Raw genomic sequence first — 27,867 nt, forward strand, 5'->3', positions numbered from 1 at the left:
GCTGCGGCTGTAAAGGCCTGGCAAAGCATTAAGAAGGAGGAAACCCAGTGTTTGGTGATGTCCATGGGTTCCAGACTTAAGGCAGTGATTGCCTCCAAAGGATTCGCATCAAAATATTGAAAATAAAAATATTTTGTTTGGGTTTGGTTTATTTGTCCAATTACTTTTGACCTCCTAAAATGTGGAGTGTTTGTAAAGAAATGTGTACAATTCCTACAATTTCTATCAGATATTTTTGTTCAAACCTTCAAATTAAACGTTACAATCTGCACTTGAATTCTGTTGTAGAGGTTTCATTTCAAATCCAATGTGGTGGCATGCAGAGCCCAACTCGCGAAAATTGTGTCACAGTACAAATATTTCTGGACCTAACTGTATATATATATATATACACATACTAGCTGTAGTACCCGGGCGTTGCCCGGGATAGTAACTGTCTCTCGGTCTCTCTCCCAGTCTCTATGTCGCTGTTTGTCTGTCTCTCTGTCTGTCTTTTTCCTTGTCTGTCTTTGTCTATCTCTCTGTCTGACTATTTCTATCTCTGTCTGTATTTGTATCAGTCTATCGGTCTCCATCTCTGTGTCTGTCTGTCTGTCTCTGTGTGTGTCTGTTTGTCTCTTTCCCCGTCTGTCTCTTTTCCGTCTGTCTTGGTCTGTCTCTTTCACCGGGCTGTCTCTTTCGCCGGGCTGTCTCTTTCGCCGGGCTCTCTCTTCTGCCGAGCTGTCTGTCTGTGTGTCTGTCTGTCTTTTTCTGTCTCTCTAGCCATCTCTCCACCGACATCATATTACCCCATGCATAAGCTTCAACTAACAGTTTATTTTGTTCCTATATCAACCACTGACAGTTGCTATTAATAACCTTTAGCTCCCACCTCCATTCAGTTTAATGGCGGCAGGATTTTAGAGATTAACTGTAAAGCACAGGGTTAAATTTTTGGGTCAAAACATAGTCTACGACGCTCCCTGGGTCACATGGGACGTCTTTGCAAAATTTCGTGATTGTAAATGCGACGGTGCAGATTCCTTTAGCGGAGATACACACACATACACTCAGCTTTATATATTAGATATATTTATTTAACCCTTTAAAAGGTTCAGCAAATTAACAGCCACCTAGCTGCCATTTTCCTGAATCCACAGGAATAAATTACTTAAAAGAATCTACATTTCGATGAATGCAGATTTTTGTCATATTCAAGTACAATTTAATACCAGGCAAATAAATTCTCTAATTTCTACTTATTCATCAACTTTCAAAACTTAATTTGTGCAAATGTATTCTACCATGTTTCCCCGAAAATAAGACCTACCCCGAAAATAAGCCCTAGCAGGAGTTTTCAGCATTTTTGGTGTAAGGCTTAAATATCAAGCTCTACCATGAAAATAAGCCCTAGTCGTGGTTCAATAATGAAGTATCCATGCAGCTAAAAAAATTAAAGAATACTGCAGGACATTTCATTATAGAAAGCAGACACCCCCAACAGAGAGAAGAAAGAAGACAGAAGACCCTCAATAATACTCACCAGACCCCGAAACGGGAGGACGTGCAGTGGAACACGTCAAGGACCTGCGGTGAAACACACATCAGATCGCACATCTACACACATTAGATCCTATACCCACACACACACAACAGATTGCACACACACAGCAGATAGCATACCCACACACATCACATCGCACACACACACACACATCAGATCACACACATTCCCACATCAGATCACACACATTCCCACATCAGATCGAACATACACACACACATCATATCGCACACACACACTTCAGACCGCACGAACACACATACATCAGATTGCACACACAATTGCACATCAGATCGCACACCCAATCGCACACACATACTCGCCATATTGTCACGCTCCCCGGCTCCTCTGCCATGCTCCCCGGCTCCCCTGCCACGCTTCTCCGCTCTCATGTCACACTCCGTCGCTCCCGTGCCATGCTTCCCGGTCCCCCGCTCCACAGCCTCCATGCCCCATCACCTGCGGTCTCCAGGCAGCCCGGTCCCCGCTCCCGGCGCCCGTCGGCAACGCTGAGCCAGCCTGGCACTCCTGCCTCCTGTGCACCGCTCCCTGCTCTGGCTTCTGGCACCCGGGCCTCGCGCATGCGCATTAGGGCGCGCGCGCGGTCATTGACCCTCTCTTAAAGGGCCAGTGTCCTCCAACAGGATATTGAAGAATCAGGTACAGGGTATATAGGGGGATCCTTTCCAAGTGGGCGGGGCCTGTTCTTCGTGTTTGCTAAGCTAGGAGTCAGGTCTCCCTGTGTCTTGTTCCATACTTACCTATCTCTCTTGTAGAGTCGCTCCTGTCTCGCCAACCGGTCCTGACGATTCCCGAACCCCGAACGGTGACTGTCTGCCATCTCGTCAGTCCATACCATCTCCGATCCCTGGATCCGTGTGGTGACCAACCTCCTCACTCAGCTGGTTCCGGACTCTGCCTGACATCATCTCGGCCTCCGAACCTGAGCTCCGTCACCCGGACTACCTTCAGAGACTCCGTGGTCCCAGGGACTTCTTCACTCCACTCCTCTGAACGGACTGTCCTTCTACCCGTAGTGCTCCGGCTACCGGGCACCTTGCCCTCGGTGAGGTGTTCAGCCCAGTGGATCCACCTCCTGGGCCTACCCGTCCACCTGGTCCTAACAGTAAGAACAGGCCATGGATCCCGCCGAAGCACTAGCGGCCCAGCTGGACAACTTGCAGCAGGAACTCGGACGACAGCGCGAGACCCAGTCCCGCCTGCTGGCCTTCATGTCCTTGGTGGATACCCACCTGAACACGCTGCAAGCAACTGCTACGTCCCTGGCATCTCAGGCTTCTACAGCACAGTCCACGGCCGCAGTTCCCGTGGCGGCTTCCTCGGAAGCTTCTAAACTCCGCTTGGCCTCTCCACCCCGATATGCCGGAGATCCTAAGACCTGCAGAGGATTCTTGAATCAGTGCTCCCTCCACTTTAAGCTGCTTCCGCACTTGTTTGCCTCCGACGAAGCCAAGGTGGCGTTTGTGATGTCCCATCTCTAGGGTGAGGCACTGGCCTGGATGAACCACTTGTGGGAGAGGGAGGACCCTGTAACTGCTAACATCCAGGACTTCCTGCAGGCGTTTAGAACCACCTTTGACGAACCCGGACGTGCCGCCGCGTCCGCCTCATCACTCCTCAGGCTACGTCAGGGGAACTTGACGGTGGGCCAATATGCCATCCGCTTTCGCACCTTGGCCTCAGAATTGGGGTGGAACAATGAAGCCCTCACCGCCGCCTTCTGGGAAGGACTCTCCAGTCGTATTAAGGACGAGCTGGCAGGCCGCGATGTTCCTTCCACTCTGGATGCCCTAATTGCACTAGCCACCCGCGTTGACCTCCGTTTTCAGGAACGATCCAAGGAGGTGTCCCGCGAGAGACGTCCGATACGGCATTCCTCTCCTCCGCAGAAGCCCGTCGTACCTCAGTCGGCATCGTCTGGCGTCTCTGTCCACGAACCCATGCAGATTGACCGTCTGAGGCAGTCCGAACAATGCCGAGCAGAATGGCTCGCTAAGGGTCTCTGCTTCTACTGCGGAGAGGGCATACACCTGCTACGTTCCTGTCCAGAGAGGCCGGGAAACTCCAAAGCCTAGGGTTGGTAGGAGAGGCCACCCTAGGTGCTGGGACTCTCTCAGACCCGGTTACGTGGACTGTTCAAGTGACAACGGGAGAGACGCGGTTCACGACCGAGGCGTACCTCGATTCCGGGGCAGCAGGCAATTTCATCCAGCAGGCCACGGTGGACAAGTACCAGGTGCCGGTTACTCCACTCGACAAACCCCTTGTGATTGCCTCTGTAGATGGGAGACCCCTCTCTGACACCATCTCGTTGATCACCAAGTCAGTAGAACTACGTATCGGTGCCCTGCACACCGAGAACATCACTCTCTACGTCCTCCCACACATGTCTCATCAAATCCTGCTGGGACTCCCCTGGTTACGGACACACGAACTGTCGGTCAGCTGGCGTACTGGTGAAATTACCCGATGGGGCTCCTCTTGCCACGAGAACTGCCTGAAGTCTATACAGCCCATCCGACGACCTCCGGTTCCGGAGTCCCTACCAGGACTGCCTTCGGCCTATTGGTCCTTCGCGGACGTCTTTGATAAAAAGGAGTCAGAGGTACTGCCGCCACATCGTCCTTACGACTGTGCCATCGACCTACTACCGGGAACTACACCACCTCGAGGACGGATATATCCTTTGTCCCCTGCTGAAACAAGAGCCATGTCTGCCTATATCACTGAGAACCTGGCAAGGGGATTCATCCGGAGATCCTCCTCTCCTGCTGGAGCAGGCTTCTTCTTCGTTAAGAAGAAAGAGGGCGACCTGCGCCCATGCATTGACTACCGGGGATTGAACCAAATCACCGTAAAAAATAAATACCCCCTGCCGCTCATCCCCGAATTGTTTGATCGGCTTAGAGGAGCTCGTGTGTTTACCAAGTTGGATCTTCGGGGTGCCTACAACCTGGTCCGCATCCGCTCTGGGGACGAATGGAAGACCGCATTCAATACTCGCGATGGGCACTACGAGTATTGTGTGATGCCCTTCGGCCTGTGTAACGCACCAGCAGTCTTTCAAGAATTGGTGAACGACGTGTTCCGGGACCGTCTCTACGTCTGTGTGGTGGTATATCTGGATGACATCCTGGTCTTCTCTCCGGACCTCCAGACCCACAGAGAGAACGTGCAGCTGGTGCTACAAAGACTGAGAGAGAATCGTCTGTGCGCCAAGTACGAGAAGTGTGTCTTCGAGCAGTCTTCTCTTCCCTTCCTGGGTTACATAATCTCCGATACCGGCCTGCAGATGGACCCAGAGAAGGTCTCTTCCATTCTCAACTGGCCCCCTCCTTCCGGACTGAAGGCAATTCAACGGTTTCTTGGATTTGCAAACTATTACCGTCAGTTCATCCCGCACTTCTCTGCCCTGACTGCGCCTCTCTCCGCCTTGACCAAGAAGGGGGCTAATCCAAAGGACTGGTCACCTGCTGCCGATGCCGCGTTTGGCTCCCTGAAACAGGCATTTGCTTCCTCTCCTGTGCTCCACCGTCCTGAGTTAAACCGACAGTTCACCTTGGAGGTGGATGCCTCCTCCTCTGGAGCCGGAGCAGTGCTCATGCAGAAGTCCTCCTTCGGGAAGATGGTTACTTGCGGTTTCTACTCCAAGAGCTTCTCAGTGCCTGAACGCAACTACACCATCGGTGACCGAGAGCTCTTAGCAGTCACACTGGCTCTGGAGGAATGGCGTTACCTTCTGGAGGGAGCAGTGTACCCCGTGATCATTTACACGGACCACAAGAACCTGGAATACCTGCGGTCTGCTCAGCGACTGAACCCACGACAAGCCAGGTGGTCCTTGTTCTTTGCCAGGTTCGATTTTCAGCTCCATTTTCGGCCCGCGGATAAGACTGTGCGAGCAGATGCCTTGTCCAGGTCATTCATGCCCATGGAACAGGAGGAGGAGACATCCCAGCCCATCATCTGCCCAAGTAAAATCATTCCGGTGGCTCCTGTCACTCTGGCCCAGATACCGCCCGGGAAGACCTATGTCTCTGAGACTGACAGACAAAAAGTGTTGCAATGGGGCCATGCCTCGAAAATAGCCGGCTATGCTGGTCAGAAGAGAACATGGAGTACAATTGTACATCACTACTGGTGGCCATCCCTTCGCACGGACGTCGCGTCTTTTGTCTCAGCCTGCTCCTCTTGTGCCCGGAACAAGACGCCCAAACACCTGCCATATGGTCGCCTTCTGCCGCTGCCTATTCCCTCCGTTCTGTGGCAACACATTGCAATGGACTTTATTACAGTCATATGGGTCGTGGTGGATCGGTTCTCCAAAATGGCTCATTTCGTCCCTGTGGCTGGACTGCCCTCTGCCCAGGAACTCGCTGACGCCTACATACAGCACATCTTCCGGTTGCATGGCTTTCCATCACACATTGTGTCCGACAGAGGAACTCAGTTTACCTCCCGCTTCTGGAGGGCCCTCTGCAAACATCTGGGAGTGGCTCTGGACTTTTCTTCAGCCTACCATCCTCAGTCGAATGGCCAAGTGGAACGAGTCAATCAGATCCTGACCTCCTTCTTGCGTCACTACGTTAATACCCATCACGACGACTGGTCCACGCTTCTTCCTTGGGCTGAATTCTCCCATAGCCACCACGTCAGTGAGTCCTCCTCCAGCTCTCCCTTCCATGTCGTTTACGGACTTCAGCCTTCCGTCCCATTACCTGTATCTTCTTCCTCGGATGTCCCTGCTGCTGATGCTGTAGTCCGTGACTTTACAATGATTTGGGACTCTGTCAAGACGTCCCTTGGACGTGCTTCCCTGCGGATGAAGAGACACGCAGACAAGAGGCGTCTGGATCCTCCGTGTTTCTCTCCAGGAGATCTGGTCTGGCTTGCTTCCAAGTACGTCCGATTGAAGCTACCATCGTACAAGCTGGGTCCTCGCTACATCGGGCCGTTTAAAGTCATCGGCAAAATAAATGAGGTCTCCTACAAGCTGCAGCTCCAAGCCACGATGAGAATCCCCAACTCCTTCCACGTCTCCCTGCTCAAACCGGTTGTCCTTGGTCCCTTCTCCGCTGCTGCCGGTTCTGCTCCTCCTCCTATTGCTGATGATGACATCTATGCGGTAAGGGATATCGTGGCTATGAAGACCGTGCGGGGCTGACAGTTCTTCCTGGTGGACTGGGCTGGGTATGGTCCTGAGGATAGGTCCTGGGAACCCCGGGAGAATGTGGGTACTCCCCTGATACGTGCCTTCCTGTCCCGGTTGCGGGGAGGGGGGCGTGAGGGAGGGGGTACTGTCACGCTCCCCGGCTCCTCTGCCATGCTCCCCGGCTCCCCTGCCATGCTCCCCGGCTCCCCTGCCATGCTTCCCCGCTCTCATGTCACGCTCCGTCGCTCCCATGCCATGCTTCCCGGTCCCCCGCTCCACAGCCTCCATGCCCCATCACCTGCGGTCTCCAGGCAGCCCGGTCCCCGCTCTCGGCGCCCGTTGGCAACGCTGAGCCAGCCCGGCACTCCTGCCTCCTGTGCACCGCTCCCTGCTCTGGCTTCTGGCACCCGGGCCTCGCGCATGCACATTAGGGCGCGCGCGCGGTCATTGACCCTCTCTTAAAGGGCCAGTGTCCTCCAACAGGATATTGAAGAATCAGGTACAGGGTACATAGGGGGATCCTTTCCAAGTGGGCGGGGCCTGTTCTTCGTGTTTGCTAAGCTAGGAGTCAGGTCTCCCTGTGTCTTGTTCCATACTTACCTATCTCTCTTGTAGAGTCGCTCCTGTCTCGCCAACCGGTCCTGACGATTCCCGAATCCCCGAACGGTGACTGTCTGCCATCTCGTCAGTCCATACCATCTCCGATCCCTGTATCCGTGTGGTGACCGACCTCCTCACTCAGCTGGTTCCGGACTCTGCCTGACATCATCTCGGCCTCCGAACCTGAGCTCCGTCACCCGGACTACCTTCAGAGACTCCGTGGTTCCAGGGACTTCTTCACTCCACTCTTCTGAACGGACTGTCCTTCTACCTGTAGTGCTCTGGCTACCGGGCACCTTTCCCTTGGTGAGGTGTTCAGCCCAGTGGATCCACCTCCTGGGCCTACCCGTCCACCTGGTCCTAACACATATCCGGTGATACCGATTGCTTCTGGCTGGCATAAAGACCTGGGACACAGTGCAGTGGAGCACAAGGATCTGCGGTAAAACACATGGAGGACCTGGCAGTGGAACGCATCGATGTGTTCCACCTGCAAGTCCTCTATGCATTCCACCGCAGTTCCCTGTAGTCCACTGCACTGCATCCTAGTATCCTCTGCAGACCGGAAGCAATCGGTATTGCCGAATATGGCGAGTGTGTGTGTGTGCGATCTGATGTGTGTGTGTGTCAGCCAGAAGCAGGGGAGGATGGCATGCAGCATACCTGCTGGGAGCACCCACCAAAGGTTGCAGGAGGACCTGAGAGCGACGCAGACTTCCGGGTCGGCTAAGTAGGACTCTCCTGGTAAGGGGGATCTGCATTTTTTGGGGGTAAGCGTTTTCCAAACAAGTTTCCACAAAAATAAGCCCTACCACGAGAATAAGCCCTAGCGCATTTTTCGGAGCAAAAAAAAATATAAGACAGTGTCTTATTTTTGGGTAAACACAGTTGTTCTTTAAATCAGTACCAAAGTAGTCTTGTTTAATTTTTGCGCATTTGAACACTTAGGCTATGTGCGCACTAGAGCTTTTTACCCGCGGATTTACCCGCGGATTTGCCGCGGAAATTTCTTGAGAAATGTCTGCAATCTTTGTGCAGACATTTCCCAGCAATTTCTATGAAAAAAAAAAAAAAGCTGTGCGCACTTGTGCGGATTTTTCTCAAGAAATTTCCGCGAGAAGAATTTCTCGAGAAACTTTCTTGAGAAAATGTGCATGTCCATTAATTTCCGCAGGTACCTGCGGTATTCCGGGGGTATTCCGCAGGTAGCAATGATGTGCGGTATACCACCGGAATAGCCGCGAATTACCTGCGGGAATGCTCATCGCTGCCTGCAGTTTTGCAGGAAGCGATGTCATTATGACAGAAGAGGAAGCGGAGCAGAGTAAACACAAACGTCACACTCCCTGGACGCCGCACAGAAGCACTTCCGTGCGACCTCCAGGTGCCCGTGCAGTCTGTGTCCTGCTCCGGCCTCGCGGCTGCCTGCACTGCAGTGTCAGTGTCTGCCCGCAGTGTCAGCAGCCTGTCACGCGGCAGCGCAGGCAGACACTGACATCCTGCAGTGCTGGGAGCCGCGGGGATGACGATCGCTGCTGTCAGGAGGTGAGATCATCACCTGCTGTGACGATCTCCTGCCTCCTGACGTCACCGCGGTCACTGCTGTCTATGCCCGTCTCGCGAGCGGCCCGAGACTGTCACTAGCGGTGACGTCACGGGCTCTCGCGATACTTCTGACAACGCGGCGGGCATAGAAGTCAGTGACAGCGCTGACGTCAGCAGTACAGGAGATGATCACAGAAGGTAATGATCTCATCTATGCTCCTGATGGCAGCGCTCGTCATCCCCTGCAGTGACCTGAGCTGACCTTATGATGTTAGCTCAGGTCACTGCATTTCTCTCCCAGCCAATGGGGAACATTCTGTTCTTCATTGACTGGGACAGCGACTATGGTATGGATCGCCGTGCCCCCCCCCCTTATTGGATTATGCCGGACGTGGAATTGATTGTGCTCTTTTCAATAAATTGGTTAAAGAGGGAATGTTTTGGGGAGTGTTTTTTCAAATAAAACATTTTTTGTTGTCTATTTTTTAATTATTACTGACTGGGTTGGTGATGTCGGGTATCTGATAGACGCCTGACCTCACCAACCCCAGGGCTTGATGCCAGGTGACATTACACATCTGGCATCAACCCCATATATTACCCCGTTTGCCAACGCACCAGGGCGCGGGATGAGCTGGGGCAAAGCGCCAGGATTGGCACGTCTAATGGATGCGCCACTTCTGGGGCGGCTGTAGCCTGCTATTTTTAGGCTGGGGAGTGTCCAATAACAGTGGACCTCCCTAGTCTGAGAATATCAGACCCCAGCTGTCCGCATTACCTTGGCTGGTGATCCAATATGGGGGGGACCGCACGTTTTTTGTTTTAAATTATTTATATAATTTAAAATAACAGCGTGGGGTGCCCACTGTTTTGGATTATCAGCCAAGGTGAAGCTGCCAGCGGTGGTCTGCAGGCTGCAGCCGTCTGCTTTACCCTAGCTGGCTACAAAAAATGTGGGGACCTCACGTCGTTTTTTTTAAATTATTTATTTATTTTATGGCTAAATACAAGGCTAAGCACCCTTTAGTGCCACATGAAAGTCACTAAAGGGTGCCAGCTTAGAAAATGCAGGGAGGTGGAACATTATATAGGTTTTTCTCATCTATCCCTCTATCTATCTATCCCTCTATCTATCTATCCCTCTATCTATCTATCTATCTATCTATCCATCCATCTATCCCTCTATCTATCTATCCATCTATCCCTCTATCTATCTATCTATTCATCTATTCATCTATCTATCTATCCCTCTATCTATCTATTCATCTATTCATCTATCCATCTTTCCCTCTATCCATTATCTGTCTATCGATTATCTTTATTATTTATTGCAGGGACAAACCTGCGGTAAATCCGCGGTAAATCCGCGGTAAATCCGCGGCAAAACCGCATGCGGATTTGGTGCGGATTTTTCCGCAGGTCCGGAAATCTTTCACTGGCAGAAGTTTCTCAAGAAATTTTCTTGAGAAACTTCACATTTCTAGTGCGCACATAGCCTAACGAGCGACACTTTAGGAGATCACACAACTTTTATACCCTAAAAAGACAAAAAAAAAACAAAACTTAAAAATGTGTCTTTAATTTGGTGCAATAATAACTAGCGTACACCATTTTTAAGAATTTGGCACAAAAAAATCATAAAGAATTCCACAGACAAAAATAAAAGTTTGTTAAAAAAAATGCACATAGTGATTCAATCCCCATGTTTTTCAATAGAATAGAAAAGATGTCCACCAATACTAGGCCAAGAAAACTCAACTGAGGTCAGTGGGTTCTGGTGTGTATAAAAATGTAAACTAATACTGACAGGAAAAGACAGGCTCAGCCGGCTATCAGATAATATGTAGATAATGTACTTACCAAAACAGGAATTGACAAAGCCATACCATTGACAGCCATATTCTCCACCGATCCATTGACCTTGAATACTGGAGGTAAAACTCAATGTTGTACCAGATATGCAGACGAGCATATCACTGATGCTTATGTTTAATAACATCATATTGACCGGAGTTCTTAGGGTTTTAAACTTGCAGAATAGAACTAACACTATGAAATTGTTAAGAAAGCCAAAGACGAGGATAAATCCAAGGAAAACAGCTACCACTGTGTGTCCCGTTCTAGACAACACCGGTCCTTGAGATTGGGACTCATCATTGTCCAAGAACGACAAAGAGGTTTCAGAGGTATTATTTGATGTCCAGTTCGTGTTTATGTCAGACATCATTGCAGATATGATTAATTGTGGTCTGAGCCTCCATAAGCCAGGGTGGTTATGAATGTGTCTTCCGTTCACCTTTAGGTTAATAAAATCTTGATAATTAGCGACCTACAAAAGGAAAATAAATGTAACAGTTAGTAAAGTGACTTTTCAATCACTTTATTTTCTAATTACAGAACATTCTGGTGAAAGTTCATTATACAAATGTAAACTTATGTATTCTTCTATGACTGAAATTATACTTATAAATGATTACAGGGAATTTACGAATTAGATAAAGATATAGGATGCATAAGTTATACATTATAGGCTACTTTCCCACGATGAGCTTTTAGTGAGCTTTTGATGTTGCACTATTTCTGTACATATTATGTAAATTAGATTACTTTTCATTTTTTTTCATGCATTTTTATCTAGTTTTTGATGCTACGTTTTTGTTTCTTGTTGGTGAGTCATGATTTAAATAAAGCTGCTCTGTTTTTGATACTTCCTGTCATTTGGCTTTGACAAAACTTTATTGATATACTTATGTGCGGATTACATAAGTTTTTGATATGTGCGAATGTGAAAGTTTTCCTTTAAGCTTCATTTTAACAACTGCATCGGATTTGAAGCAGAAAAGGATGCTACCACTCAGAAACGGGAGCAAGGTGAGTATGCGTTTTAATTTTCTGTGTGGTTGTTTTTTTTCTATGCATGCTGCTTTATAGGAAGCTATGTGAGGGCTTATGCTGTCTAAAGGGTGCTATGTTGGGCTAATACTGTGTATAGGGTGCTATGTGAGGGCTAATAGTGTCTATAAGGGGCTAATACTGCCTATAGGGGACTATGTGAGGGCTAATACTGTTTATAGGGCTATGTGGGGGATCATACTGTCTGCAGGGGACTATTTTAAATCTGACACTGTATATAGGGGGCTATGTGTGGGCTCATACTGTATACAGGGGGCTGTATGTGGGCTAATACTGTATATAGTGGGTCTGAGTGTAGGCTTTCTATATTGAGTGGGGCTATGTGTGGGCTCATGTTTTATTTAGTGAGGCTATGTGTGAGCTCATGCTGTATACAATGGGCTGTGTATGAGCTTATGCTGTATATAGGATATACAGGATATATATATGTATATATATATATATATATATATATATATATACACATATATAAAAAGGGGTAAATACAATATTTAAATCCACTATTATTGCATTTTTAGGGGTGTATCCAAAGTAAAAAAAACACAACTGTGGAATTTTGATTTTTTTTTCTCTCCCTTCATGGCATTTACCGATCGGTTAAATCAATTTTATGTTTTTATTAAAGTTTGTAAAAAATGTTTTTTGTTGCCATATTTCAAGACATGTAAAGTGTTCCTTTTTGCCAAAGTGGAGTGGAGTTGAGTAAAGAATTTGTTTTTGTGTTAGGTTGATGGTTTTATAGATACCATTTTAAGACATATGAAGTTTTGACCACTTCTTACTGCATTCTTTGGTGTAAGTGCAGAGACAGGAAAAACAGAATTCTGGTGGTTTGAATTGTTTTCTTGTGATGACGTTTACTTTTGGGAGAAATTAATTTGAAATTTTGAAAGAACCGAATTTTATAGAAGCAGCAACACCAAATATGTTTATTATTTTTTATTTTTTCCTTTTCTTTTTTCAGTGAGGGAAAAGGTGGAGAGATTCAAATTTTTAAAAACTTATTTTTATGTTTACAAACTTATTTTTAATATCCTTAAGTGATTCAAACCTGCAATGGCCTGACTGATTATACTATATACTACAGTGTAATTGTATTGCATTATCTCATGAAAATCATGGTTCTAAGTGAAGCTTAGCCTGTGGCTAGGCTTCACAGAAGTACCAAGATGCAGCAAGGGGCTTTCAACAGACCCCTAGCTACCATGGTATCACATCTGTGCACTCCAATTGCTTCATATGAAGCCAATAGAAGCAGGTGCATGTTCGCATTGACAACCTGTCAATTTAACTCCTTAACGACCTATTATATGCAATGTATGTCATGGGGCGTCTCTCTGCCTTTGATCAGCCAACATGTGTCTCTAATAGCCAAGAGTATTAAGTTGTTAAATGCTGCTGTCAATCTGACAGCAGCATTTAACTCGTGTCGGCAGGGAATGTTCAGTTTTGACCCTTTCTCAGTGCTTCCATGACGTGATTGCAGGACACCGGTGAGTTCTCAAGACAGTCAGAGATTAGCTGATGACCCCTTTGTCTGTCATCTCAGTACTCCTATGAAAGTCAGGTCGTGGCTGGAGTTCATAGGATACTGTGTAATTTCTTCTATATACAGCACTGCTGTGGCATTGCAGTACAGTCATGGCCAAAAGTTTTGAGAATGACACCAAAATTATATTTTCACATGATCTGTTGCCCTCTGGTTTTTAATTGTGTTTGTCTGATGTTTACATCAAATACAGAAATATAATTGCAATCATATTATGAGTACCAAAAGGTTATATTGACAGTAAGAATGAGTTAATGCAGCAAGTCAATATTTGCAGTGTTGACCGTTCTTCTTCAGGACCTCTGCAATTCTCCCTGACATGCTCTCAATCAACTTCTGGACCAAATCCTGACTGATAGCTGTCCATTCTTGCATAAGCAATGCTTGCATTTTGCCAGAATTTGTTGGTTTTTGTTTGTCCACCCGTCTCTTGATGATTGCCCACAAGTTCTCAATGGGATTAAGATCTGGGGAGTTTCCAGGCCATGGACCCAAAATCTCTATGTTTTGTTCCATGAGCCATTTAGTGATCACCTTTGCTTTATGGCAAGGTGCTCCATCATGCTGGAAAAGGCATTGTTGGGCGCCAAACTGCTCTTGGACAGTTGGGAGAAGTTACTCTTGGAGGACATTCCGGTACCATTCTTTATTCATGGCTGTATTTTTAAGGCAAGACTGTGAGTGAGCCGATTCCCTTGGCGGAGAAGCAACCCTACACATGAATCGTTTCAGGATGCTTAACAGTTGGCATGAGACAAGACTGGTGGTGGACTTCTCCTAATAAGCTGTTTTCCAGATGTCCCAAACAATCGAAAAGGGGATTCATCTGAGAAAATGACTTTACCCCAGTCCTCAGCAGTCCACTCCCTGTACCTTTTGCAGAATATCAGTCGGTCCCTGATGTTTTTTCTGGAGAGAAGCGGCTTCTTTGCTGCCCTCCTTGAAACCAGGTCCTGCTCAAGCAGTCTCCACCTCACAGTGCGTGCAGAAGCACTCACACAAGCCTGCTGCCATTGCTGAGCTAGCTCGGCACTGCTGGTAGTCCGATCCCGCAGCTGAAACAGTTTTAAGATACGGTCCTGGCGTTTGCTGGTCCTTCTTGGGCGCCCTGGAGCCTTTTTGGCAACAATGGAAGCTCTCTCCTTGAAGTTCTTGATGATGCGATAGATTGTTGACTGAGGTGCAATCTTTGTAGCTGTGATACTCTTCCCTGTTAGGCCATTTTTGTGCAGAGCAATGATGGCTGCACGTGTTTCTTTAGAGATAACCATGGTTAACTAAAGACAAACAATGATACCAAGCACCAGCCTCCTTTTAAAGTGTCCAGTGGTGTCATTCTTACTTAATCATAACTGATTGATCGCCAGCCCTGTCCTCATCAACACCCACACCTGTGTAATGGAACAATCACTAAAACAATGTTAGCTGCTCCTTTTAAGGCAGGAATGCAATGATGTTGAAATGTGTTTTGGGGGTTGAAGTTCATTTTCTTAGCCAATATTGACTTTGCAAGTAATTGCTGTTAAGCTGATCACTCTTTATGACATTCTGGAGTATATGCAAATTGCCATTAGAAAAACTTAAGCAGTAGACTTTGTAAAAATTAATATTTGCAGCATTCTCAAAACTTTTGGCCATGACTGTATATAGAACAAGTGATCAGATTCAAGCCGGTTCAGGTCGGCTAATGGGACTATTAAATACAGTACAAAGTAGAAAAAAATGCTTAAAGAAATATAAAAAAGTTCAAAACACCCCTCTTTTACCACATTAAAAGAAAAGAAAAATCAAAAGTACACATTTGTTATAGCTGAATTTGTAAAAGTCGGACCTATTAAAATATAAAATAAATTAATTTAATGAATAAACAGCGTAGCGAGAAAAAGAATGAATTTGCCAGAATTGATAGGTAATAACAAGTGATAAAAACATTGTGTGTATCCCAAAATAATATCCATAAACATCAGCTCAGAGTGCAAAAAACCAAGCCCTCACGCAGCTTTAGAATCCAACAAAAATTGAAAACTTTATGGCTTTATTTTTTCTTTTTCAAAATTTCTGAATTTTTTTTACACCGCTTAAATAAAAAAAACCTATACGTCTTTGATATCTACATAATCGTAATGACCTGGAGAATTATATTGTGAAGTCAGTTTTATGGTACAATGAAATCTGGAAAAAAAAATAGATAAAAAGAACAGATGCTGAATTTTACTGATTTTGCTATTGTACCACACTTAGATATTTTTTCCTGCTTACCATTACATCATATGATAAAATGGATGTTGGCATTCAAAAGTACAGCTCATCTTGCAAAAACTCTTACAGGGCTATACTGCCAGAGAAAATATGTCTCTTGGAAAAAGGGGAGGACAAATTGAAAATGTAAAAACGAAAAATCGCTCAATCTGTCACCAGGTTTTTCTAGGTCATCTGATAAAATACATAAGGTAGGACACGAGACCCTGATTCCAACGATGTATCACTTTGTTTACTGGGTGCATCAGTTATGACACAATCAGACTTCTGAGATGCAAGGTTAAGTGTGGCGCCCTGGACTAGCCAGGTCGTCACAGGTACTACATCAAACATAGATAATGGTATAATGCCTCAAGCATATGGAAAAATATTGGAATATACAATGTTTGATGTGCAGCCTTATTCTTGTATAGTATGTATTTTTTGGCTTGCACTCATAATATATATATATATATATATATATATATATATATATATATATATATATATATATATTAGTGCTCACTTCAGTTATCCTATTCAGTTATATGTAGTTTTTTTCTGAATGTGAACACAGCTCCGCCCCTTTCGGCCATGTTTTTTCCATCTCCTATATAAGAAAGTCCTTAGTTACCCCTCTCCACCTACAGCAGTTTTTAATTGCAATGAGATGACACACAGTTAGGGTCACAGAGCTAGGGACCCCAATATAGAGATATACCTTGACGAGGTCTTGGGGCTCAGTTACATTGATCAATGCGATTGCTAAATATCTCCTTTTTCCTAAATATTCATGGCAGGTATGCAATTCATTATTCACATGTTCAAATTAGCAAGTAGCATTTTTCATTGTATATTCCAATATTTTTCCATATGCTTGAGGCATTATACCATTATCTATGTTTGATGTGCAGCCTTATTCTTGTATAGTATGTATTTTTTGGCTTGCACTCATAATATATATATATTAGTGCTCACTTCAGTTATCCTATTCAGTCACAGGTACTACAACATACACCCCCACCCTGAGACAGGCACATCAGCCAGACACAAAATCCTTGTTGCCTCCCTCCAGGGGCTGATGTCCACACCAGGTGGGGTGGAGCCAGGTGGTTGGCCCCACCCACTGAGGAGTTCACAGTCCTGGAGACAGGAAACAGTAGTCAGTTAAGCTCGGGCAGAGCTCGAGTGCAGTTAGGGAAGTTCAAGTGAGAGGAGTGAAGTAGAAGTGGAGGAGCAAACTGACAGTGTCCGGGTACGTGGCCCGGGCACTTAGAGAAAGGTTGGCAGACGGTGGTGTCCGTCTGCAGGAGAGGCAGATCAACGCGGAACCGTAGGACCGGGGACGGATGGTGGCCCGCCGGTACCGAACCGGGGAGCGAAGTGAAGCCAGCACAACCCCGAACAGGCTTGGAGTCGCCGTTAATAAGGTCAAATCCGTCAGTGACCGGAACCCCAGGGGTTTCCTAACAGCCAAGACCCGATTGAAGGCAACCGTCCAACCAACGAAAGGAAATACAGCTACCGCCACAGCTAGAGTTCCAAGGGCCAGAGCCTGCGGGCAAAAGGGCTCCTCCAGCACATACACTCGCTGGGGAGCGGGTTACCGGTGGGAAGCCATCGGGACTGAACATCCACAAAAGGTGCAGGGAAAGGCAGCCACCACCAACCATCCGGGAGAAGCCACAGCAGCCGGCTGCGGGACCCGTCCATCCAGCCGTTTGGTTTACCAGAGACTTTGCGTACATTTGTGGCTGAGTGAGTACAACCGTGCCTTCCGGCACCGCGCTGCGCAGTCCCCACGACCCTGCACCTTGCCAGCCCTGCCTCCCCGTCACTTCACCGGGCCCCGGGACCACCAACCCCTACCCACGGAGGGGGAAAACAACATCCCAGCTGCTCCCTACCATCGCTCCCAGGATCCCCGTCAATAGCAGCGGTGGTGCCCAACCTCACCGCAACCCGTGGGTGGCGTCACGGACCAAATCCCCAAACCAAACTACCCCCTTTCACTCATGCGCAAGGAGCGCCGCTCGAGTTCCCGGATCCGGCCCACCACTCGAGCCACCGAGCAGCAGCAGCAGTAGCGCCGGACCCGAGCGTGGTGAGCGCAGCCCCCCTCCGCCCGCGACATAAGCATAGTTCAGAGCGGTAACCCCACCCACATCACAGCTTTGTGTGTACATTATCTATAGACAGTGAGCTGCTTATAATAGAAGGGGGTGTAGTCAGACCAGGGTTCACACACACCGGTAGCTGCTGTAGTCCAAGTAGTGATAATATCCTGTTGATAAAACCTTCATTATAAGTAAACTACAGAATGCAACTCAATAAATTACATTGCTAAATTCCATATTTTAAGTCCCTACCTAATGCTGTCATCCAATTACATAGCAGAAATTTGCTGGCTTACTGACTATGTAATATAGCTAGCATCGAATGTGAACTTGTACATCATTTTGTGTTAAGTAGTTAAATAAGAAACTGTTAATTACGCAAAAAGTTCTTGTTACACATATTAAAACCTCCACCTCATGAAAAATTAACATTTATGTTTTATCAAACTGTCAAGTACGCATAATTTTATCTTAATATTTGATCAAAAATATGTGCACGCTGTACCACACGTTGAGAGGCAAACAGCTCACGGAATATCAGTACTCTGTATAATGATTTATATGCCGAAGAAGATACTGGAAGACAGGAGGAATAATGATGAGCTTTATCATGGGGATGAAACATGAGCAAGAACCAGTAAATGGAGCCAGCACAACTCATGGTATTTAAATTGCCTGCATACAAAATGCCTGGTACATAAAGTAGGAATGCAGTCTCCTTACACAGGCTTTCCATCCAAGTGTGTTATTGATTGGTACAAGCAGGTAGGCAGCCCCAAACCGGAAAACCTACCATACTGACCCGCATTTATTTAGATTTATGCTGAAAGTTCCCTTCACATTCTTAATGTAGCATAACCTTGTGTAATAGATGCCAGTGAATACATTTGGATATTGTTTAAAGGGAACCTGTCAGGTCAAAAAAGCGTTATAACCTACAAGCAGGGTGATGTGTGAGCTATTAACCCCTTCCTACCCATCCCTTTCTTGTAATATTGTGTAATATTAAAGTAATAAAATACGTTTTATTACTTACATATTCCCTATGTAAATAGCATAGGTCTCTAGCCCCATGGGTGTCGCATCGCCCATGGGCGTTTGCATGCTTTCCATGGTATCACGCCCCTGTGGGCGTGATATCATGGATTTACATTAGTGACGTCACGTCTGCTCCTTCAGAATCTTGTGCTTACCATTCTCGCTGCCGCCTCATCCTGGTGTTTGGTGGTCGGCTTCTGATGCACACTGCACATGCTCAGAAGACTCCTACGGTTCCTGTCATGCGCAGTGCGCGTCTAAAGCCAACCAGCAAACACCAGGATGAGTCGGCGGCGAGATTGGTAAGCACCCACACGCGAGATTCTGAAGGAGCAGATGTGACGTTAATTCACCATTATTTTTAAGGTGTCTGCTTGTGGTCAATGAATTCAGACTGCCTTGTTTACATCTATACATTTGGAAACCTTATCGTAATCATGTCCAACAGACAGATGCATTCCAATAAGCCTACGTTCACATGACAAAAGTGCGAACGGTCCAACTGCTGTCCATAGAGAAATCTAACCACACATGGACCAATGTTATTCATCTGTCAGATGACCATTTTATTTACATGCATGAGACAGGGGCTGTGATCTCTCAAAATGTGCTGCCCGGTGAGATCCTGCAGGCTCGGCATACCAGTTGTTGACTGATTTACCACTTTTTTCACTAAAATATGAGGACTCGGTCTAGTGTGTGAGTAGTCTAATCATGTAAGCATACTTAGGCTGACTTTTTCACCCAGCATTTTTTTCCTATTCATTGGTCAGGCTCTTATAGCCTGAAGCTGGGTGTTGGCGTCTTTACTATTACTATTATTACACATGGTTTTGATCTACCATTTTATTGCACATAAACACAAGTGCCATATGGGAGGAAATTTAAATGAAAAAAGGTCTGCATTTTCTGAATGAACATCAGATGTTTTCTATACGCTCGTATGAAATTAGCCTAACAGTGTTGAATGCTGGGAGGTTGTGAGGGGAGAGTAGAGAATAGCCTTTGAAATTCTGACCTCAGTCAATAACAACACTGGTCACCTCATGACCTGGATTGCCAACCGTCCAGATATTCCAGGACAGTTCTTAAAAATACGGCAAATTTTTTGTCGTCAGTAAAAAAAATTGAAAGGAGTCCATGATACTTTTTTAAGCTGAAGAAATATACAAATTATTTTGACTGTAATTTTCATCATTTTACAGTATACAGTAAGTGCAACTGATGTCTACACATCAGATTTATTGGCTGTAGACGTTTATCATTAATAATTATATATGAGCGAAGCTGAAATGTAAAGGTCAGGGGTTTGTACCTAACACTGGGTGTCCGGGGCTCAAATTTAAATACGGTCTTCTAAAAAAAGTCTTGGGTGCTATTTATATGCGAAAAACTTGATCGAGCATCGAGGTGCTCAGGGACGCTCGGTGCTTGGCCCAGTGGGAGCCACTTGCAGTCTCTGAATGGCTAACACTGGGGGTGAAAAGAACATTTTTAGATATTGTGTGTCCAAAAAGATAAACCTGCCCTGCCCTGGAAATACTTTATGACTGGCTGTATGTGGGGGGAGAGCTGTCCAATCAGTGACTTCCATTATACTCATTACACAAGCCCATTAGGTTGCGTCCCCATTATCTTACATGAGTTTCAAGGACGGGGAACAAGTTCAGGTCAATTCTGGGCCCCGAAACAAACTTTTAACTAAAGTCCGGCTGAACCCGGTGAAACCGGACAAACATGTGACTTCTCATCTCAACTAATAATCATAATGATTTCTAATGGTTTTCAATGTGTCTGTAAAATACATTGTCTGTCCGTGATTTTTTGATAAGCTGTCTACAAAAAATAAAACGTCAATTAGGCAATCCTGCCCATGGCTCACGGGTCCTGCAAGATCTGCCACTGTGGATGGCATTCCCCTGACTAGAGATAAGCAAACTCAAAGTTCAGTGTTCAGCTTTTGTTGAGACTTTACAAAAAAACAGAGTTTAGGTTGGAGTTTGGGTGCTTTACATATGTGGACCACTTGCATGAGCATCGCTGTGCTTGGTCGGGTACACTCGGTGCTCAGCCCAGTGCAAGCCACTTGCAGGGTTTGAACGGCTCGCACTGGCGGTAACAACAGCGTGATCTGATGTAGTATGCACCAAACAAAAAAAAATATGGACAAAAGCCCTGCCCACCTTCCCCCAGAATTGTTCTGTTTATGGCTAGTTGCATGTAGGCGTAGACCCGAACTGTCCAATCAGTGACTTCCATTGGGGTTCAGATCAAGTTCTTGTCCCAAAGTGAATTTTATCTAAAGTTGGGCTAAAGCCGCCGAACCGAACTTACACAGGTCCACTCATCTCTAGTTATGTTACAAAATACAAGTTTTTATCCTATTTACTAACAGAATATGAAAATAGAAAAAAAACCAAAAAACTTTCTTATGAATCTTTTTGTTCCATATTAGCATATTCAAGTTCTTATAGGACCTTTATAAAATAATCTAAAATATTTAGTTAAAAAATGTTATTATAAAGCTCAGGATGCAATAGATTTGTGCTTTGTATATCCTTTATTACAGCACTGTGTTGCCATGGTAACTTTATCAAGTATTATTTTGCTAATGTGACCTATTCAAACAAAAGGATCATTGTTTAATGAAAGGTATTTGTATAAGGTTATAATTACATTTTACATGACTTTCCTGATTTTTTTTTAACTCCGTAACGACTTTGGGCCATAACGGTACGTCCTAGCCTATACAGTTGTAATCACCTGTGGCTGCTGTGGGCAGCTGCCGGTGATCCGCACACATGTCAGCTGATTTGAACAGCTGACATGTGTTCCTCACAGGCACGAGTGGATCCGCAATCCACCCGTGTTCTGTTAACACCTTAAATCGCGATGTCAAAATGTGACATCCCGATTTAAATCCCCGCCTCAGTAAATTTTCACTTACCCAACTCCATCGGTGGTGCTGTGATGTGATCACTGTGGTTGCTATGGTGGCACAGGGTCATGTGATGACTCCTGTAGCTATCACTTCCTGTTTCTGTGATGCCCCAGGACTATCAGGTCATCACAGGGTACTGCACAAGCTGCCCTTCCGTGCAGTATTCCGCCTCCCTCTGGTTCTGGGTCCCTACTTAAGTGGTGTTGCCTCTACCAGCAACTGAAAATCCTAGAGACACCTTGCACCACACCCACCTGACACACCAGTGGACGGCTTGAGAGGAATAGAGTTGCCCATCTGGGGGGGGTCAGGGAGGGGAGGTAAGGAAGTGTAGTCAGTTGAGTAAAGTTGAGTGAGTGGAGAAGGAGGTTGGAGAGTATCCCTCGAGCTGAGAGGAGCTCAGAGGAAGTTGGGAGTGGGGACTCCCGAAGTAACTGCCTAGGTTGCAGACGGTGGTCTGGGCCTAGAGGAGTTGGACCCCCGGTCGCAGGGGATTGTGGCGAGGTGCTCGGACCCGTCGAGTAAGACGGCCGGCAGCCTGGCCCTACCACCAGTCCGTGATGAAGGCACGACGGGGTACACGGACCCTAGGTCAGGGAGTAGCTTCAGGCAATCCAACAATTCACCTGAGGAGAACGGAGCCTTCACGATCCGTTCCCACCCGCTCTAGAGTCGGGGCATTAGCGCAATGAGGGGGATAGGACTTTCCAACCAAAAATGGTCCAGAAAATCCCAAGCGTGAGACCTGAGAGCAAGCTTCCTTACTTAGCCATAGTAGGGAGTGGGGCCCGGCTAGTTCCAAGCTACTGGGCCATCAAGTTGAAGTCTAAACTAAATGCCAGGAGGCAGGTCACGGACCACCAGGCAGCACCACTTGAGGACGGGACCTGGACGAGCTCCCCTCAGCGGCAGCAGTACCCAGAGACTTGGTTTACCCGGTTGTTGGTGTCTGCTTATGAACTGAGTGAGTACGAGAGTGACCCCTTCATCCCCACGGCACTCCCCCCTTCACCGAGTCCTGGGGCATCCCCTACCCGAGGAGGGTTCCAACACCTTACTGCCCCGTTCAATAACCCACGGGTACTCCTAATTACCACATACCACAGGTGGCGTCACAAACTATAACTCCCCTGTAAATACCTCCCTTTTCATTTGAGTAGCCACATGACCCCCGAGTCCGGAGACCCTCGAGCCACAGCGAACCCGGATCTGAGTAGCTCGGCTGCTTCCACGGGGGCGGTACATTTCAGCCAGCCGAGTGCTGATTGTAACAAGAAATGAGCATTTCTGGTGATCTCAGCTATGTAGCTGTGATCAACAGAAATGAATGATTGCTATTACTTATTGTCAGTGGCGTAACTAGAGTTTGATGGGCCCCGGTGCAAAGTTCAGATCTGGGCCCCCCCTCCACATACACCGACACTTGGGGTACGGGATAACGACACTGACACTCGGGGTACAGGATAATGATGCTGACACTTGGCTCTTACCCACAGCACCCAGATTTCCCATGATCTGAAATCCCTCTATCAGCACCCAGCTTTCCTATGTTCTGATATCCATCTTGTCCTCGGCACGCTGCTTCCCCATGATCTGCTATACATCTTTCCCTCAGCACCCAGCTTTCCCATATCAGAGCATGGAAAAGCTGGGTGCTGAGAGAAGATGTATAGCAGAGCATGGGAAAGCTGGGTGCTGAGGGAAAGAGCCATTTTCCCTCAGCACAAAACGTTCCCATCCCCTGCTTGTATCTTTGTCCCCCCTTGTATATAGTTCTCCAAATACAATAATGGACCCAACATTGCCTTCCATATAGTATAAAGGGTCCCACATAATCCTTCATATAATAGAATACACTTCCATAGTCCTCCATGTATTATAATGCATTTCCCATAGTTCTCCATGCCTTAGAATTCACCCCATAGTACTCAATATATAATACTGCACCACATAGTCCTCCATATATTATAATGCACCCCATAATCCTCTATGTATAAAGTAGCCCTTCAATTATTATCATGAATTTCTCATAGTTCTCCATGTATTATAATTCACCCCATAGTACTCCATGTATTATACTGCACCATATAGTCCTCCATATATTATAACACAGCGCTATAGTCCTCCATGTATAAAGTAGCCCTCCAATTATTATAATGAATTTCTCATAGTTCTCCATATATTATACTGCACCACATAGTCCCCAATGTTTTATAATGCACCCCCATAGTCCATGTATAAGGTAGCCTCCATAGTCCTCCATATATTATAATGTAGCCCCCATAGTCCTATATGTATTATAAAGCAACCCCATAAAACTTCATATTGCATTATGCAGCCCCATACTCCTCCGTGCATAATGCACCCTTATATTCCATGTATAAGGTGTCCTTCATTTTGTATTATGCAGCCCCCCCAGACCTCCATATATAATAATGCATGCTGCCAGCCTCTCCAGGCCTCCATGTATAATAGTGCAGCCAGCCTCTCCAGGCCATCATGTATAACAATGCACCTAGCCTCCTCAGGCCTCCATGTATAATGTAGCAGCCAGCCTCTCCAGGCCCCCATGTATAATATAGCAGCCAGCCTCTCCAGGCCTCCATGTATAACAATGCACCTAGCCTCCTCAGGCCTCCATGTATAATGTAGCAGCCAGCTTCTCCAGGCCTCCATGTATAACAATGCACCCAGCCTCCTCAGGCCTCCATGTATAATATAGCAGCCAGTCTCTCCAGACCACCTCCATGTATAACAATGCAGACAGTCTCCTCAGGCCTCCATGTATAACAATGCACCCAGCCTCCTCAGGCCTCCATGTATAACAATGCACCCAGCCTCCTCAGGCCTCCATGTATAAAGCAGCCTCTCCAGGCCTCCATGTATAACAATGCACCCAGCCTCCTCAGGCCTCCATGTATAACAATGCACCCAGCCTCCTCAGGCCTCCATGTATAAAGCAGCCTCTCCAGGCCTCCATGTATAAAGCAGCCTCTCCAGGCCTCCATGTATAAAGCAGCCTCTCCAGGCCTCCATGTATAATAATACAGCCTCCCCAGACCTCCATGTATAAAGCAACCTCCTCAGACCTCCATGTATAAAGCAGCCTCTCCAGGCCTCCATATATAATGCAACCTCCTCAGACCTCCATGTATAAAGCAGCCTCTCCAGGCCTCCATATATAATGCAGCCTCCTCAGACCTCCATGTATAAAGCAGCCTCTCCAGGCCTCCATGTATTATAATAATGCAGCTTCCCCAGACCTCCATATATAATGCAGCCTCCTCAGACCTCCATGTATAAAGCAACCTCTCCAGGCTTTCATGTATAATAATTCAGCTTCCCCAGAACTGCCTTCCCAAGCCTCTGGCCACCGTTTATTCACTTATATTGAAAAAAAAAAAACAAAAACAAGTACTCACCCTCTCTCTTCCTTCCATTGCTGCTGTCCTCACCGCTCTCCTCGTTACCCAGCCGCTGCTGTCCTCACCACTTTCCTCTTCCACCGCTGGTGTCCTCACCGCTGCTTGTTCTCCCGGTGCTGCGGTCGGCGTCCTCCCGTCCTGCACCCTGTGCACTCAGCACAGCAGTCGCTCGGGAGTGACGTCACCGCACAGGGGGAGAATGGTGATGCATAGCGCGGCACCGGCCGCGCTATGCTTCATCATTACTGTGCGCGGTGACGGGGGAGACGCCACAGCCGCTGACACCAGGCAGGGGGCCCCGGTGCCGCCGCTGACACCCAGTAGGGTGTCGGCAGCGGGTCAAATAGCGGCCGCGTGGTCTGTGACAGATCAGCGCAGCTCCTCTCTCACTTACAGGAGCTGGCTGCTGATCTGCCTGGCGGCCGCCGGGCCCCTAACCTCCCGTGCCCGGTCGCGATCGCGACCGCTGCGACCGCGGTAGTTACGCCACTGCTTATAGTCTCCTACTAGTAAAATAAAGTAAAAAAAAGTTTTTAAAGATGTAAAAAAAATAAAAAAAACCTAAAAGTTGAAATCACCAACCATTCACCTCATTGAAAATTAAAGGGTTAAAAAAATAAAAAAAATACACACATTTGGTATTGCCGCTTTCAGAAATGCCCAATCTATCAAAATATAAAATCAATTAATCTGAATGGTAAACGGCGTAGTAGCAAAAAAATTCCAAATAAAAAAATTATGGATTTTGGTCGCTGCAATTATTGCGCAAAATGCAATGAGGCGAACAAAATGTAGCATCTGTGCAAAAATGGTACCATTGAAAAGGTCAGCTTCAGACACAAAAAAATAAGCCATCACTGAGCCATAGATCCTGAAAAATGAGAATTCTATGGGTCGCGGAAAATGGCGCAAAACATGCGTCACTTTTTTTGGACAAACTTCTGGATTCTTTTAACCCCTTAGGTAAAAAGTAAACCTACATATGTTTGGTATCTACAAACTTACCAACCTGAGGAATCATACTGAACATCAGTTTTATCATATAGTGAACACGGTGAATAAAATATTCCAAAGACAGTAATGCAATCGCACTTTTTCTACAATTTTTCTGCACTTGGAATTTTTTGCTGTTTTCCAGTACAATATATGGTAAAACCTAAGATTTCATTTAAAAAATACAACTCGTACTGCAAAAAACAAGCCCTCATATGGCAAGATTGACAGAAAAATTAAAAATTTACGGCTATTGGAAGAGGGGGAGCAAAAAAAAAAAAACAAGGAAAATCGGCCAGGAGTGAAGGGGGTTAAATGATTTTATTTTACCTTTTAAACTACAAGCATGTTCATGTTTACTCCAAGTTCACACGGGCGTATTTTCGGTCTGAGTGCTATCCATGAAAAAAATGGACCAATATTAACGGGGCAATGCAAATGAATGATTTTTTTTTCATTGATTGAATTTGCATGGGAAAAAATCACAGTGTGCTTGAAGTTCCTACAGAACGGACGAGAATGATGATCCAACACATCAAGATAAGACTTTGCCCGTAAAGACCATCCTTGAAAGCACTCAGAGTCCTCTTGGATGGAGAAAGAAAAACGTTGTTGAGAAGAAGAAACGGAGAGTGGGGGTCATGGTGGATTCACTGTTGAGAGGAACAGAGGCCGCCATCTGTAGACCGGATATAACTTCAAGAGAAATGTGCTGTCTTCTAGGTGTAAAAATCAAAGATGTGTCCGATAGGATATCGGGACTCTTCAGACCAACAGATGACTACCCATTCCTGCTAATACATGTGGGGACAAACGACACTGCAAGAAAGGAGCTGGAAACCATCTGCAGTGATTTTGAAGACTTATGCGGGCGTCACACGAGACGATCTATCGTGCGATGCATCATCGGGGTCGCGGTTTTCGTGACGCACATCCGGCATCATTTGCGACGTCGTTTCGTGTGACACCTCCGAGCGACGCTGAATCGGTCACAAATCGGGAGTCATGTACACGTCGCTTATTTTTAAAAAATCGTTTATTTTTCATGGCGCCGGTGGTACATCGTACCCAGGGCAGCACACATCGCTCCGTATGACACCCCGGGAACGATGAACACAGCTTACCTGCATCCCGCGGCACCCGCCGGCTATGCGGAAAGAAGGAGGTGAGAGGGATGTTACGTTCTATTGGCCGGTGGCTGTAAGACGTCGCTGTGACGCCGAACGTCCCTCCCCCTTCAGGAAGAGGATGTTCGCCGCCCACAGCGAGGTCGCTCAGCAGGTATGTGTGACGGCGGTTTAACGACTTTGTGCGACACGGGCAGCGATTTGCCCGTGACGCACAAACGACGGGGGCGGGTACGATCGCTTGTGCGATCGCACGATAGATCGTACCGTGTGACGCCCGCATTAGGCAAGAAAGTAAAAGAAGTGGGAGCTCAGGTGGTCTTCACATCCATCCTCCCAGTGGATGGTCATGGAACAAGGATGTGGAACAATATTCTACAAGTTAACAACTGGCTACGTCGATGGTGCCATCAACAAGAATTCGGATTTCTGGATCACGGAGTGAATTACCTGTATGATGGACTACTTTCAAAAGATGGGCTGCACCTTACCAAGACTGGAAAACACATATTTGGAAATCACCTTGCTACACTCATCAAGAGAGCTCATCAAAAGTTTTTTTATTACTTTCATATTATACAATTTTACAGCACAGGGATGGGTAGGGAGCTGCTATTAGGGCACACATGCGTCTGCTGATAGATCAGAACGCATAATCTAGGTGA

The 27,867-nt window shown here is 46.5% G+C and overlaps 1 protein-coding gene across 1 annotated transcript in view; it reads right to left on the bottom strand.

Annotated features, from left to right (window-relative positions):
- The window catches only part of LOC142291716 (pinopsin-like), a 503,008-nt gene that overhangs the window by 275,866 nt on the left and 199,275 nt on the right, over positions 1-27,867 (bottom strand). Inside the window, exon 2 of the mRNA XM_075336455.1 lies at positions 10,722-11,190. Coding sequence (XP_075192570.1) covers positions 10,722-11,088 — 367 coding nt within the window. The 5' untranslated portion in view covers positions 11,089-11,190. The remainder of the gene's footprint in view (positions 1-10,721; positions 11,191-27,867) is intronic.

This window comes from Anomaloglossus baeobatrachus, chromosome 2, assembly GCF_048569485.1.
Source record: "Anomaloglossus baeobatrachus isolate aAnoBae1 chromosome 2, aAnoBae1.hap1, whole genome shotgun sequence".
NCBI classification, from domain to species: Eukaryota; Metazoa; Chordata; class Amphibia; order Anura; family Aromobatidae; genus Anomaloglossus; species Anomaloglossus baeobatrachus.